This window comes from Spermophilus citellus (genome assembly GCF_964194105.1).
Source record: "Spermophilus citellus genome assembly, chromosome: 17".
Classification (NCBI taxonomy): Eukaryota; Metazoa; Chordata; class Mammalia; order Rodentia; family Sciuridae; genus Spermophilus; species Spermophilus citellus.
In genome coordinates, this window is record NC_138199.1 from 42,142,869 (window position 1) to 42,159,032 (window position 16,164).

At 35.5% G+C, this 16,164-nt stretch overlaps 2 protein-coding genes across 2 annotated transcripts in view; both read left to right on the forward strand.

Annotated features, from left to right (window-relative positions):
* Positions 1–10,735, forward strand: part of HSF5 (heat shock transcription factor 5) — a 41,091-nt gene extending 30,356 nt beyond the window's left edge. Inside the window, exon 6 of the mRNA XM_081272795.1 lies at positions 8,546–10,735. Coding sequence (XP_081128921.1) covers positions 8,546–8,616 — 71 coding nt within the window. The 3' untranslated portion in view covers positions 8,617–10,735. The remainder of the gene's footprint in view (positions 1–8,545) is intronic.
* A 4,417-nt stretch (positions 10,736–15,152) lies between these two features.
* The window catches only part of RNF43 (ring finger protein 43), a 59,979-nt gene continuing 58,967 nt past the window's right edge, over positions 15,153–16,164 (forward strand). Inside the window, exon 1 of the mRNA XM_081270589.1 lies at positions 15,153–15,760. Coding sequence (XP_081126715.1) covers positions 15,509–15,760 — 252 coding nt within the window. The 5' untranslated portion in view covers positions 15,153–15,508. The remainder of the gene's footprint in view (positions 15,761–16,164) is intronic.

Below are 16,164 nucleotides of genomic sequence, written 5' to 3' on the forward strand. Positions count from 1 at the left end.
CTCTCTCTCTCTCTCTCTCTCTCTCTCCTCTCTCACTCTCTCTTAAAAAAATTTCAAAATAATTTCTAATTATCTTATGTATTTCTGTAGTGTCCATCATGATATTTTCTTTTTCATCACGGTTGTTAGTAATTTAGTTTTCTCTCCTCTTCATTGGCATAGCTAAGAGGTTATCAATTTTATTTATTTTTTCAAAGAACCAACTTTTTGTTTTGTCAATTTTTCAGTTGTTTCTTTTGTTTCAATTTCATTGATTTCAGCTCTGATTTTAATTATTTCCTGTCTTCTACTTCTTTTGAGGTTGATTTGTTCTTCTTTTTCTAGGGCTTTGAGATGTAATGTTAGGTCATTTATTTGTTGACTTTTTCTTCTTTTAAGGAATGAACTTTATACAATGAATTTTCCTCTTAGAACTTAGTACTAAAAAAAATTTTACAAAGCTTCATAATAATAGGAATGAGCAATTTATAGAATTTTTAGAAAATATATTTATATTCCAGATATTAAACTGACTTTCAATGTTTGAATATGATTGATTCAAGCTAACCTTAGCCTACATAAAAATGCCTTTTTAAGATTTCTGGGACTTTTTAGGGCTTGCAAGTGGCTTATTTATTTATTTTTATTTTATTTTTTTAGTTGTAGATGGACACAATATCTTTATTTATTTATTTTTTTTATGTGGTGCTGAGTATCGAACCCAGTGCCTCACACCTTCGAGGAAGGCGTGCTACCACTGAGCCACAGCCTTAGCCCCTTGCAAGTGGCTTTTATTTTCAAGTTTCTACTTCTGCCTAATTCCAGATTTGCCCCTGTCTTGCCTCCCAGAGTTTTTCTCTATTGGCTCCATGCTATACTAAATCAAGTATTTTTATTTCAGTTCATGCACACAGTCTACCAATGTGCTCTATTTTTGGTCCTGGAGTTGAACCCTGGGGCACTTTACCACTGAGGTACAACCCCAGCTCTTTTTTATTTTATTTTTGTTTCTTAGTTTTGAGTCAGGGTCTTGCCAAGTTGCTGAAGCTGGCCTCCAACTTGGGATCTTCCTGCCTCAGCCTTTCCAGTTATTGGGATTATAGGTGTTTTTTCACCACTCCCAGCCTCCAGGCTATTCTATAAACAGAATTAGCCCTCTTTCTTTGATGCCTTTCCCCTTCCCCAAGCATTTGCACTAGACACTTGCATATGCAGCATAATTTCTGAAGATTTGGGGAGGTAGATAAAGTTTACATTTAAAATACTGCCAGTAATTTTTAATGACTCTTCCTGAAAGGCCTTTGGTCACCTTACTACTGTTACCTTTCCTTGTCACTAGTCATGGCCTTCTACAAAGTTGCATTCTTTATTTGTACTAGCACCAGACCTTGTCTCTTCTTCTCCATTTTCTTAAGGCCCTTAATTTCTGCTAATTTAGGCAGAGAAGTTTCTCTATTTTCTGATATCTTTGAGAGGCCTCTTCTCCAACCCAAACAACCCATCGAGATATATTTCTCAACAAAGACAGTCACCTTCATAAGAGGAACTCTGGTGCCTGATGTTAAAATAATTTCCTTTTTTCACTACATGTTATGGTCATAAGTGTAACTAACAAAACAATTAGCACATTAATTATCTTTATTAACTCTTCCTGTTGGTTTTTTCTAAGTAAGGCCTTATCGTTTGGTCAACAGTGTTGATAGATGGTCTTAATTGACCTTGGCTTTCTACTGGGAAGCCTAAGAGTTGTGAAACATTGGCACCATCATAACACCTAATCACACTTTTATTTTATTAGGGACAGGAAAGAAATGACATATAATTAAGCAAGAATCTCTCTGCTAAAAAGAAGTTCATTTTTAGAATTAAAGCATAAGCAGAAATATAATTTATGAAGTTGCAAATTTTTCTTCTCTGATAGAACTTAGTCTAACAGTCTATGAAAACATAGCCCTAATAAGGTCCTATGGCATATGACCTCAAGTCAGTGTGAGATGAGGTATGTTACCTACTTGAACCACATAGTTAGAAGGAAGAAAGCTTTTGGTATTAGAAAAACGTAAATGTTGATAAGTCTCAACTCTTAGGTCTCTTTTCTTAGTCTATCTCTATTTAATTACTATGTATTCTCAATCAGTCTTATTGCTTTTATTATTATTGATGCTTTTATTATCATTGCATTATTATATTGATGGTTCCTGAATTTATATCCTAAGTGTTAATCTCCGAACTTCAGACTTGTTTATTCTGTTGTGTGTCCTACATAGTTTCAGCATGCCTTTCTGTGATCCTGTCTACTTAGTAGGCTGAAGCAGGAGAATCACAAGCTCCAGGCCAGCTTCAGCAACTTAGTGAGACCCTGTCTCAAAAAAAGAAAAAGTAAAAAAGACTGGGGAATATAGCTCAGTGATGAAACACCTCTGGGTTCAATCCTCAGTACTGAAAAAAATGAAAAAATAAATAAATTCTTGGAAAAAAGCTGTCTTCAATTGGCATTGAAACCATTTTTAACTGTATCATTCACCGGCATTACGAACATTCACATTGTTTTGGTGCCATCACCAACATCCATCTCCAGAACTCTTTTCCTCTTACAAAATTACAACTCTGTACCCGTTAAATGATCGCTCTCCATTCCCCTGCCTAGCCTATGGCAGCCACCATTCTGCTTTCTGTGGCTGTATCTACTTTTTGTCTTTTTGAGTAGTCTTTTAGTTAGCCACAGAGAGATAAGGTTTAAACATCCAAGGAGCCAAACTACCCCTTCATTTTTTTTTTTAAACAAATACTCACTGAAAACTACCCTACTGTTTTAGGTACCATATGGATATACAGTTCTATTTTATTGACAATATTGTCTTACTAAAAGTTTATTCTATATCTCATTACCATGCTCTGATACTGAAAATTAAGAAATATTTGGGTATGAATTTTATGTTTTATAGACATTTCCTAATTTCCCGTTTTTTTCTGGAGTTAGTTCAAATTGATGGGAAATATAACTTTTTTAGGTAAAATTTATAAAAAGCCATTTTAAAGCAAACAAGTCAATAGCCTGTAGTGCATTCATAGCAATGTGCAATCTCTATCCAGTTCCAAAATTTTTTCTATATCCCTTCCTTTCTCTAGCCCCTGGAAACTACCAATCTGTCTTCTCTATTTATGGATATACCTACTCTGAATTTTTCATGTAAATGAAATCATGCAGTGTGACCTTTTATGTCTGGTTTGGGACACTAGCATAGTATTTTAAAGTCCATCCGCATTGTAACATGTGTATTGGTACTTCATTTCTTTTTTTTAATATTTATTTTTTAGTTGTAGTTGGACACAATACCTTTATTTATTTATTTTTATGTGGTGCTGAGGATCGAACCTAGGGCCTCACACATGCTAGGCGAGCACTCTACCGCTGAGCCACAATCCCAGCCCAGTACTTCATTTCTTTTGGCCAAATGATGTTAGATTGTACATATATACCATGATTTGCTTATCTATTTATCTGCTAATAGACATTTGGGCTGTTTCTACCTTTTGCCTATCATGAGTAGGGCTGTTATGAACATGTGTGTACAAGTATTTGTCTGAATACCTGTTTTTCATTCTTTGGGGTACATACCTAGGAGTGGAATTGCTGCATCACATGATAATACTATCTTTACCTTTTTTTCAAAATATCAAATCTTCTTTAATATCCCTTAGTTAATATTAATCTGAGTGAAGATGAAACTGTTTTCCATTTGCTTTATTTATGGATTTACCTAAGAAAACACTGACAAAATTATTTTGTGCTTAATAAGAATTAGGTAGCCTACAGGTCTGTCCTTGGGTTTCTAGAGAGGTATTTACAGGGAAAAAAGTAATGCAGGACTACTTTGAATATTTCTGTGTCTCCACTGTGTCATGTCCAAAGAATTTGTGGCATAGAATTTCAATCAACACAGGCATTTAAGTCATCCTTTCCAAGGCAGAGAGAGAATTAGATCAAATTATTCTTTTCCCTTCTCAAATTTCAGTAAAAACCTTTAACAAGATGTAAAGAGTTCGACATCTCTTAGCAACAAGGAAAAATAGATAGAAACAGAAACAAACAAACAAACAACAACAAAAAAACCCAGCATTCTTCAACACAAGTGTACTGTTGGGATTACAACATCTAAAGTTGTGGCCAGTACAAAACAGCTTTTCCTGGACGTTGAAACCTCAGAGGTAACTTCTACATCAGTATCATCACTTAAGGACTTCGAGTCCTTTAGGTCATCATTTTTTTAACTTTAATAATTTTTTTGTCACTTACTTTCTCTACTTCCTTGACTTGCTTGCTAAATATAAAGAGCTTCAACTTTTATTTAAACAGCCAATTACTCTGATACTTATTTAGAAAACACGTCATCTATAGATAGTACCTGAAACAATGATAGTACCTATATCTTGAGCCATTACATATAGGTGTATCATCATTTCTTAAATTTCCTAAAAACCTCACCAAGGTTTTTCCTAAAAGCCATCCCATTCCTCAAATCCCAGGTCCAGCCTACATGTCTCATCTTGGGTTAAATTTTCTGTTGAATCTTCATCTTCTCTAGAATTTCTGTGTTTATGCTCTGAGGTAGAAAGTATGGGGATTATTGCCTTCTTTGGGTCTTTTTCTGGAATTGGAACTTTCTTTTGTACTTTGCTTCAGTTGGTCTTCGTTTGTAATCCTATGCCAAGAGGGGAAGTCTGAATAACATCTGTAGTAGCAGTGATTCTTCTTAGCATATCATAGAGAGGGTGTGGATCTTTCTCAGAAGCACTGACATCCTAAAAGTTTTCCCAAAAGATCTCCACCACAGTATACCATATCTGCTCCTACTGATCATAAACTGCTTTACCATTATATATACTGGCATAGATATAGTACATTACCTCATTATCAGTGAACATTTCTCCTTGGGTATCTGGTCCCTGCAAAATCTTCAAGAGTGGCAGTTTACTGATGAGTTCTAAAGAGATCCTGTAAGCACTGTCAGATGTTGAATGCTAGGCAGAAGTGGAATATGATGTCATTTTGGCAGTGAAGAAATTGCAGTCTATTGATAAAATTTACAACTGCCCCAAGAGTGGCTCCCTCTCTGAGCATGGGGGAGGTGGGTGGCAGTTGTAGGTTCTAAGGCCTTGGCAACATTTTGAAATCACCTATCTTTAACTTTTTGAGGAGCTACCAAAGACATTTTCCAAATGTATTTTCCTTAATGGATGAACTATTTTACATGACTGTCAGCAATGTCCAGTGTTCCAATATTTCTATATCCTTATTAATACTTGTTACTTTCCATTTAAAAATTATTATTAGTGCTATCATAACAGTGTGAAGTGATACTTCATTGTGATTTTGGTTTGCATTTCCCTAAGACCTAAATTCCACAATTTTCCTGTGCTTGTTCGCCATTTGTATATCTTCTTTGGAAAAAATATAATTTTATGAGAACTGTGATGATAATATTCAACTTGATGCCTCCTGTTTTGGTTAAATTTCTTTTGATTGTATTCCCAGTGTTTGTTCTTATAACAGGAATTGATAAACTGGCCCATGAGCCACATCTAGCCTAATTTTACGTGGCCTGCCAACAGCATCATTTTTATATTTTTTAATTGTTGGGGGAAAAAATCCAAAAGAACATTTCATGATGCATGAAAATTATATGAAATTCAGATTTCAATATATATAAGTAAAATTTTACTGGAATATACAGATATACCCTTTCATTTACACATTGCCTATGACTGTTTTCATGCCAGTGGCAGAGTAATTTTAGGCCTGCAGTGCCTAAAATTAATTACTATCTGGCTCTTTACAAAAAATTTACTAATCCTGTATTAAAAGTTCCTCCTTTTTAGCTTCTGATCTTTTCACAGCCCAGAGAGTAATGAGTGGGGAGATCTTAAAATGGATTACTGCTGGTCAGTTTATTTCTCCTGGATAAGCAAACATTTTTTTCTCTTGATAGATAAATTCCAAGGTTAAATTTTTAATAATAGAGACCAAATATGAAAGTCCTAAAGTAGTACTTAAATTTTAACTATCATTATCTTTGAGTATCTCACATTAATAAGATTACAACTCTCAAAGCAATTATTGTGGTTAAAATAAGGGAACTTAATAAAATCACTTCTAAAATCTGCCTTGCCCCCCAATTTTGAAATATTGTGATTCTAACATTAACTGTTAGAATTTCATGTTTCTCAGTAGTTGAACAGAAGCATCCCATATTCCAGAATGTATCTGTGTCCTTCTGTAGCTAAATTATATTTAAAACTTTTTACTGTTTGTAATGGAGCATTTTCTTATACTTTAAGCTTCCTTTGACTTGGGGAGGTGGGAGTGGAGTGCTGGGAATTGAACTCAGGGCCTCTGTGCTAAGCAATTTATTTACCCTTGAGCTACATCCCTAACCCAACTTTTTTTTTTTCTTTTTAATGAGACTTAAAGTTGTTTAAGTATCCAAATTATAGTGGTTTCAATAATGTGTATTTTGTTAGAAGATTGTTAGTCATAGTCACTAACGTGCCTTTTAAGCACATGCTGACTTAAGGAAATGCCTTTTAGATCAAAGATACAAAGAGGTAAAGAATATTAGGCTCTATCATGCCCCTCCAATTTCTATAATAGTCAAACTGAATGTACCCAAATATTAATCCCATTATGGAAGCTCTCCTTTCTTATGTTATGATAGGATATGTAATTTTATAGCTAAGGGAAACTGAATGTTTAAGAGCAAAGTTCAATTCATTTCTTAAAAAATGACTTCCCATTTTGTAGCTATTGAGTTATAGATGAGATTTCATTAAGGCAATAGCCTCAAAACCCTAAGGGTGCTTTCAAGTAGAAAGGAACATTCCCATATAAGTAGATGCAGTGCTCTTGTCCCTCGAGGCCTTTCACCTCTCAAGCCAACCTAGCTGCTGTGCTTCCCAAATACTTACCTTCTTTGATGAACATGTAAGACTGTCTTTTGAATGAAGACATCAACCTCTAGCAGCACCAGGCTAGAATACAAGTCCTGGATATTTATTGCTTTCTGTTTACTACTTGATTGGCAGTTGTTAATGAAAAGCTCATTCTAATAAAGTTACTGTGTTTAAATGTTTGTTATTAGAAGTTGTGGGTCAAGTGCTATTTTATCTTTTTCAGCCCAGTCATTATAAGAAGTTTGTTGTTGCTGCTGCTGCTGTTCAGTTTACCCACATGAGATTTATAGTAACTCTAATAATTTTTACTTTTATCATTATCAAGAATTTCTACTCTGCTTTCAACCCAGGGTTACAACTGGATTTATTCATATCCCCAAATCTTATTTTAGTATTTTCTATTACCATATGGCCTGTGCTTATTCTAATATGGAACTGAGGTATTCAGAAATAAGCATAGTTAGATATTGCTTCCAGGTCTTTTAGTCAGCTTTCAAAAACCCTCATGCCCAGGTTGCACTCCATTTCAATTAAATAAAAAAAATGTCAGCTATCAGTATTTTTCAAAGATCCCCAAGAGATTCCAGTAGGCAGTAAGGTATGGAAACCACTGGCTTTACTTATCAGCCATATAATAGCTTAGAGGTTCTACCTAGTTATATATTTACTCCTTGGGATTAACTAGGTATTATTATAATGCATTTTAGCTACTTGAAAAAATATGTTATATAAACATATTATAATTATCATTATTGTTACTGTAATTATCTAAACTATAGAGAAACTTGTAGCTCTTCTATATTATAGAAACATGTGCCTGAGCTCAAATTTTTATCCACCTCCTTTTTTGGTCTGGTACTAGGGATTGAACACAGGGATACTGTACCACTGAGCTACATCCTAGCCCTTTTAACTTACTTTTTTATTATTATTTTTAAAATTTTGAGACAGTGTCTCATTAAGTCTCCCAGGATGACTTCGAACTTGCAGTTCTTTCTCAGCCTTCTAAGTCCCTGGGATTATGGCATGTGCTGTGGTGCCCTTTCATGCTTAAGGAATCATTCTGTCTCTTAATCTCTGTGAGTGCATGACTTCTTTCTTACATATGGTCAGCTAGGTGTTTTTGTAAGAGTTCAGCTGTGTCAGTAAGTGGGAAATTTTTATGGAGGCAATCTACTTGGGAAAAGTAGCAATTATTTAATATTGCTTTTCTGCAGGTATTACCTTTTCATATTTCCACAACCCAGCCAGCTGTTCTTACAGCATGGAAGAAATGAGTTTTATTTGTATGCTTTTATTTCACTTTGATTCCTTTCACATTTTCCCTTTCTTTTTCATTTATAATAACAAGATAATTGTATTGAAAAGAGGCTTGGCCTTACCACTGAGAAGGAGGGAAATTTTAACTTTGATCTCTTTGGGTTTACAACTGGGCTGCATCAGTATGCTTTAAGAGTTATAGGAATGCTCTAAAATTGTGAGTCTGGGGAGAAAGTGTAATTTTAGAGCCAATTCTACAGGTGCAACATAGACAAGTTGTTCTAATCTGAAGACTTGTCTATAGAAGTCTATAGTCTGAGAGGCTGAGAGTGAGTAAATAATCCTTTCTTTTTAGATCTTCATCTGCTGGTGGACGTGGCCTGCAAGCAGGAGCACTTTCCAAAGGAGGAAGAATTAAAAGAGTGAGGAATGGATGACAAATGTGACATTGTGCACTAGCCGTAGCTGGAGGCAGACTAGTCTTGCACATGACACACTGTTGGGATTTTTTCAGTTCTGTTAAGGAAAAAAATATTTTTTGTTTTGTTTATTGAGAATTTTGTTAATTGAAAATTGGGAGTTTGGTATTTACTACAACTGTTCAGTTCAGATTGTTTACCTTGACAAACTACTAAACATCTAGCAGCCTTTTTTTTTTTTTTTTTTTGCTGCCCAGATCCCTTTCAAATGAAAAGTCCTGGCCTTCTGTTACAGTGAAGAAGCATCTAAAAACTGCTGCATCTATGGTACTGGAGCATAATGTGTACGTGCTGAATTGTCTTGCCACTCTCAAACGGTAGTCAGCACAACTCCAATGGGGAGTTCAGTCTATCTGTTTCAAGTCACAGTGTGATCCTTTTATAGAAGATTGTGTGAAAAACAAAGACACGTGAGGTCACCGAGATCACAGGTCTAAATGGGTCAGGAATTCCAGGGAAGAAATTCTGGTAAAGAGCTAATTTTCCAAGTGATTAACCAGGAAATTCTCTTACTTCCTAACCTAGCATTCTGTTCCAAGAGCAAGGCATCCGGACTTAGACCATCCATCACACTTAACAGCCCCGATTCTTTTATATTAATGAGAGCATTTTTCTATTTTCATATCTTTCTTTAATTTTAATGATACATTGTCATAAATGGTAAGGTTTTGTTAATATCACTTACTTAAATGTCTTCTAAAGAAAAATATTTAAATTGTTTAATGTAATTGTATTCATAAATGCTGGTAGGTTTAAAGGTTTTAAAGCTTTATTTTTATTAATATTGCAGAATAGAAGGATAAAGGATGCATGTGTAATATTTTTATTTTGAAGGGGAATGTACAATGTGTGAACAAAAACATTAAGAGATTTTACATAGTGTTTTCTTATTTTAGATTTTTACATTCAGCAAGTACAAATCCTCATATATATAAGGTATTGTGTACAAATTCGGGGGAAATCTGATTAGTTGTCATTTACCAGAAGCTGTGCTCCAGTATTTTTTCTGTGTATATCTGGTTTGAGCTTCTAAGAGAATTTTAGATAGTGGGATGGACTATAATCCCCTCTATAGGTTTCTACATTTGAGTAGTAGGATTGTGGGACTGTTATGGAGAAGACATCTTAGATGTCCATATTCTGTGGTTGTTCCTTTATTTGCCTGTCCAATGACAGCACACACCTTTCTGATTTAGAGTCTTTTAAATTGACTAGAACTTTTCTTACTGTATTATGCCTTAGTTTTCCTAGTAAACAAAAGGAAAGCCTAGGAATATGAAACTAATGAAAAAGGCATTTAGTGATATGACGTAAATACTTTGCTAGACATTGTGGATGTAACAGTTCATTTCTTATATTGCATTGTGCCTTTCCAATGATGTCAAGCCCTAGAAGTATTACAGAGATACGGCTCTTTTGGAAAAGGGTGAGCTCTGTATTGGTTTGCAGTGACTCAATTAAGATATGGTAGTAAGTTCTGAAGAGATGTCTGGTTTTTCTGTTGTCCATGTTATGGGCATTTATTCATCTTTATTAGCATGGCTTAAAAGATGGACAAATTATCAAGACATCTACATTTTTTAGCCAGGCAGTATATTTTGGCAGAGTACATGAAGAGGAGACTTTATTTCCTAATGAGAGAACTTAGCTTTTCTCTGTCATATTGAAGAGTTGGTGAAATGTCTTAAGTGATACTCCTTCCCTTCAATATGCCTTTCTTAGCTTTATATATGTTGAAAGAGATAATATTATTTGAGGAACATGTGTCAAGCAGGAACCTTGGCATAGATTTGGTTTCAATGGTTTTAAGGCTTAATTAATGAAATGCCTTGATCAGCCTTCCAAACTTTTTTATATATGTATACAACAGACTAAGGAGCTGGATCTCCTGCTATACTCACATGCCTGGTACCTATCAAATAAAGCTATCATCAATGACTTGGGCAAAATGGCAAGAGGTAAAATAAAATCTTCATGTGAATTAGCCAGTAGGGTCTGACACATGCTAACAAGGTTCCTGACTAGCACCTCAGTATTTCAGCACCTTAAGCACCGATGAATTTCAGTCAACAATAAAGTGAGTGTTCCAACTAGACTTGTGTCTTGCTTGTTTTTCCTGTTTTATTGGTGATAAATAGAAAACTCCATCATTATAATCATTAATTATTCTAGTAAAATTCAAAATAGAGCATACTGTGTTTTAAAAGAATCTGATTTTTAAAAATTATCCTGACTTTTTTTCCATTTGCACTTGAGTAGAGATTGAATTAAAAAAACTGATATATTTTTTAATACCTTTTTAAAAATTTATTCATTTTTATGTGTTGCTGAGGATCGAACCCAGTGCCTTACACATGGGTTCAAGTATGAAGTAGGCAAATGCTCTACCACTGAGCCACAACCCCACCCCCTAGATATTGAATTTTTAAAATGTCATTAAGTATAAGGACAATTCTTAGATATATTTTACAGAAATTTAGTTTTCTGGAAAAGGATGAATAGTCTTAAATAAGTTTGGTCAATTCACATGGATGATGTCTAAAATGCCTCATGTCTAAAATTAGATTGTAGATGTCAGTGAGACAGACTTTTCATTACCACACAAACACCATCTTTACGACATCTCTGGGAAAGTGTTGTGGTCTATCAGCCTTTGAAGAATAACTTTAATTTTGAAGCCAGGGAATAATTTCTCTTGCTTCTCCATCCTGGTGACCTAAATAAACACATGATATTAGTAAAATAAACTTCATAGAGCTGTTTGGCTTGATCCTGCCTATCTCTAGGTCCTCAGTTTCATGCTACATATCATCCTCATTTCCAGATATCAAGGTTTCCTCAGAGAAGAGAGTTTGAGGGCACTAGTTACATTTGTAATTTTTTTCAACTGTGTATATTAAACTATTAGATTATTTTCAAGCAGGAAAAAATGAGGCAAAGTCCATTTGTAGGTAATTATTTTAGTTTACTTTTCAAGATGATTTTATATATGTATCAACTTTCAAGATAATTTTGCATATGTCAGTGATATATAATGATGTGTTTCCAGTATTTATGCTGTATAAGTACGTGATGTACATAAAATAAAAAATACATAGTAATAAACTTTTAAATTTTTTCTATAGCATCCAAACATGGCTGAAGCAGGAGGATCTCAAGTTCAAGCCCAGCCCTATGTGAGACCCTGTCTCAAGATAAAATTTAAAAAGAGCTAGAGATGTAGCTCAGTGATGGAGCATCCTTGGGTTCAATTCCCAGTACCCCTGGACAGACACAAACACACACACACACACACACACACACACAATTCTCTTCAGAATTAGAGCTCAAGCTATTTCTTAGGAAAGGAACTGCCAAATATCTCTATTGCATTATGTTCTTAAGGTCCAAAAAGGAAAGGAAAAGTGCTAAATTAAGAATTTATTTTAACTGGGTATGTGGCACACACCTCTAATTCCAGCAACTCTGAAGGCTGAAGCAGGAGGATGGCAAGTTCAAGACCAGCTTCAGCAACTTAGTGAGACCCTGTCTCAGAGTAAAAAGTTAAAAGGGCTGGAGATGTAACTCAGTGAAAGAGTGCTCTTGGACTCAATCCCTAGTACAAAAAACAAAAATATCTACTTTTTGAACTTACCTCTGTTCCAAACTAGTTATTAGGTCTAAAATTCTGAAACCATTTTCATAAACCTTCTAGCAGAAGAACATGCAAGTTAAATAGGCCACTTACACTTCTTGTTTTTAGAGGCATGTAGTTTAATCTTTATAACAAACCTACAATGCAATTATTATCCACATTTTATAGATGACTAAACAGGATCATTTGTATATGAGGTAAAGAATATAAGATTTATCATAACTTTTTTTAAGTGTATACAGTTCAATAGAGTTAACTGTATTCCCATTGTTGTTGTTGATAAAATTTTGAAAGTTTTTGTCAGCAGTCCAAAAATATAATGTTTGATTACCATCAAATATAATCTGATAAACTTGAAAATTTAAATATTAGAAGCATGTTAGAAACTTTGGCATTATTTCTAATGGCAAGGTTACTATATAAGGGTTATAGTTGATGAATGTGGTAATTAACTGAAAATTAGTGGGGTTTTGCCCACATTCTTCTCATTTAAGCATATTTTACCTTTAGTTTGTATTAATGATAGACTTTCTTGTAATCTTACACTGAGAGCAGAGGTCTGATCTATAGTAGTATTTCACTTTGAAGAGATGCAAGAAGGAAATAACAGTTGGATTCCAGATCTCTGACATCAGCCTGATCTGAAAGCTTCATACAGGCATAGTTTAGACAGAGCTACTGAATTTGAATTAGTAAGAGCGAAGAAAAACTATGCATATAGTGGGCAGAATCCTTCCCTGCTTAGCAGATCTAAGCAGCAATAAATCAGTAAGTACTATAGTATAGGATCACTTTATTCTGGCTTTGTGCCATTTGTAGACACTAAAACCCGGAAAGACCAGAAATCCCTTTGAACTTATATTTGAAAAACCTTGTGTCCATTCTTTTATCTTTTGGAGTTCTTTTATTTTTTCTGTTTATTTCCTCATACCACCGCCTGTTGGGTGCAGAATCTGCTTGGATATATTCCAGCGGCCTCAGCTTACATGTGGTAACTTGCTTACCCAGAGAAAGGTCTGGAGGACTGAATTGGATGCAGTTGGGCCGTGGCTCACTAGAGGGAGCAAAGGACCCGAGAGAGGAGAGAGGGAGAGAACGTGTCTGATTAAGTGTGGTGTGTGCGCACCAGGAGGAGGAGGGCCGGGTGGGGGTGGCTGCCTTTAACTGCTCCACCCTCACTTTGTCAGCAGGTAGAGAGCGTGATTGCAGTCCTAGGGGAGGGAGTCAGAAGTAGAACACCAATTACAAACCACAGGCTTCCTGCTCTAGGGAGTTGATCCAGAGTTGTCTTTCTGAAAAGGAAGCACTCGAATCCTTCCGAACTTTCCAAGTCCATCCATGATTCAGAGATATTGCCTTCTCCCTCTGGGATTTTCTGTTTCTGGTAGTGAATTGTTGCTGATATATTTGCTACTTGTGCTTCTTTTCTCTTTCAAGATTTGATTATTTAATGTGCTGTTCCGAGAGAAAAAGAACTTTTGTTAGGAGATTTCAGAAGTGATTTTGGATCGTCTATAAGTGTTTTTAGAGTTCTTGGGGACAGTAGCTCTCACCCTGGAATAAGTTTCTGCCTTTGATCTGCATGGATTATTTTTTCAGACTGCGGAATTTCTCGTCACCTACCTGTAGTATGGGGCACTTGGTTTGGTTGCAGAGTAAGAAGGTGGAAGAATGAGCTGTACTTGGTTAAGCAGTTCAAACCTTTTTTGAGCAGGATCTATAAAAGCATAATTGAATTTGTCACCCCCGTGGATTCCAGTGGGCCCAACAGCGCAACAGGTTTGCAGATTTCTTTTGAAATTCTTTTTTTTTTTCTCCCTTTGCCTCAGAAAAAGAAAAAAATCTCTATAGTAGGTTCATATTCAGTTGCTCGGCTTTTCAGCACTTATTTTGAAGACTTTATATGATTTTTAAACTTGACCCTGGAACACAACGGGCTTTGTGGGTGAAGTGCACTTATGTTTACTTAAAGGTGCACATTTAAAAACCTTATTCTGTGTTTATCCAAAGCCCCCAATTCGTATATGTGCTTACAAATAGCACAGATCTACCCAGGCTTCATTGTATTTTTTTCAGGGTGTTCTACTTAAAGCCTGTGACTAATCACCTTCCTAATCCCCCTATCTTTTATTCCCCACCCCCTCAAGGAATTTGAAAACGTGTTAGGAATAGTCCTTTGTTTTTCTTATGAACTTAGAAAATTACGGATTATAAAATCTGGATATTAGTTTACCAAAGCATCTCATGGGAAATCAAAGTGCTTGGCATTCCCAAGCTGGAGAGTAAAATTTGGAATCCCTAAGAGAGAAACGAAAATGGAGATAGAAATATGAACTTTAACTGGGAAAGATAGTTGGAAACTATACCCTTTTCATATATTCTGATTTTCAAAGTTAGAAAAGGTTGTGATGTTCAGGATTATCCATAATGTGTGAGGATATATAAATTAGCACCTAATTTATAGGCAACTTTAAGAAAACCCCCCAAATTATAGTATGTCCAAGTTTATGAAAAATATTTAAATTCAATGGACCTAGAACTTTGGGCTACAGTGAAATTCAATTTAACATGGAAACTTCTCTGTGTGCTGTAGCATCTTTGGACATCCCTCAAGGTGTGGCGTGAATTTTTTTTATCATTCCGTCTCTTCCCCTATTAAAAAACAAATCTCCTGTGGTCTTTAATTATTTACAGTTGACACATTTTGTGGCTTAAAAGGGCCACTTCTCCATTGTCTAAACTGGAGTTCTTCACTCTCACCTTTGATGCATGGCCTTAGCTGTTTACTTTGTCTTGTTTTGTTCATCAACATTGGGGTTAGTTGGTTGACAACTTGATGCATATGGAAGACCAACACCAAGTGATCTGACATAATAAAAATTCATAATGTGACGTTCAATTTCAAGCAAAGTTGGAAATTCCAAAAAGAAGTGGTGGTTTCTTTGCTAGTCAGACTGAAAATGGAAGAAAATGACATACCTGCTGCAGAAGTGGGCTGAAAACAGTCTTCTCTGCCCAATCAGGAATGCCACCTGTTCTTGGGAATATACTGTAGAGAAAGGAAGGGTCAAATCTGTGACTTGGCTTTCAGAAACAGAAGCATAAATTTTCTCTTCCTGCATTTGTCTGGATCTGAGAACCTGCACTTGGTGTTAGCCAGTGGAAGCAGTATGTATGGCCGAAGTGCATTGCTGCAGCTGGTAGCATGAGTGGTGGCCACCAGCTGCAGCTGGCTGCCCTCTGGCCCTGGCTGCTGATGGCTACCCTGCAGGCAGGCTTTGGACGCACAGGACTGGTACTGGCAACAGCGGTGGAGTCTGAAAGATCAGCAGAGCAGAAAGCTATTATCAGAGTAATCCCCTTGAAAATGGACCCCACAGGAAAACTGAATCTCACTTTGGAAGGTGTGTTTGCTGGTGTTGCTGAAATAACTCCAGCAGAAGGAAAATTAATGCAGGCAAGTATAATTTTATTATATTTCACTTTCCATCTGTTTGAAACATGCCTTTCTTCTTTTGTCTCCCAAACCAAATACCATACAAGGGCTTCTGCTGCTTAGCTTTCTGTTTGTTCCATCTTTTAAGGATATTGCCTTGTTGGCATTCTAAAGCAAATTATTTTATGCTCAAGAAGAAATACATAAATTCTATATTTTAGAAGATTATTTGTTTATTTTTAACTGGTATTGCATTGCTTTTTTAGAATCACATAATAAAACCTTCCTTCATAAGTCATATATTCTGGGTACTATTTTTTGATAAATGAAATATATGGGCTTATATTTAATTGATCTCGGGATTATAGTTTACTTCCTGTTAAAAATCTGAATTGAGCACTAAGGAGGTTGATTTTAATGGTCAG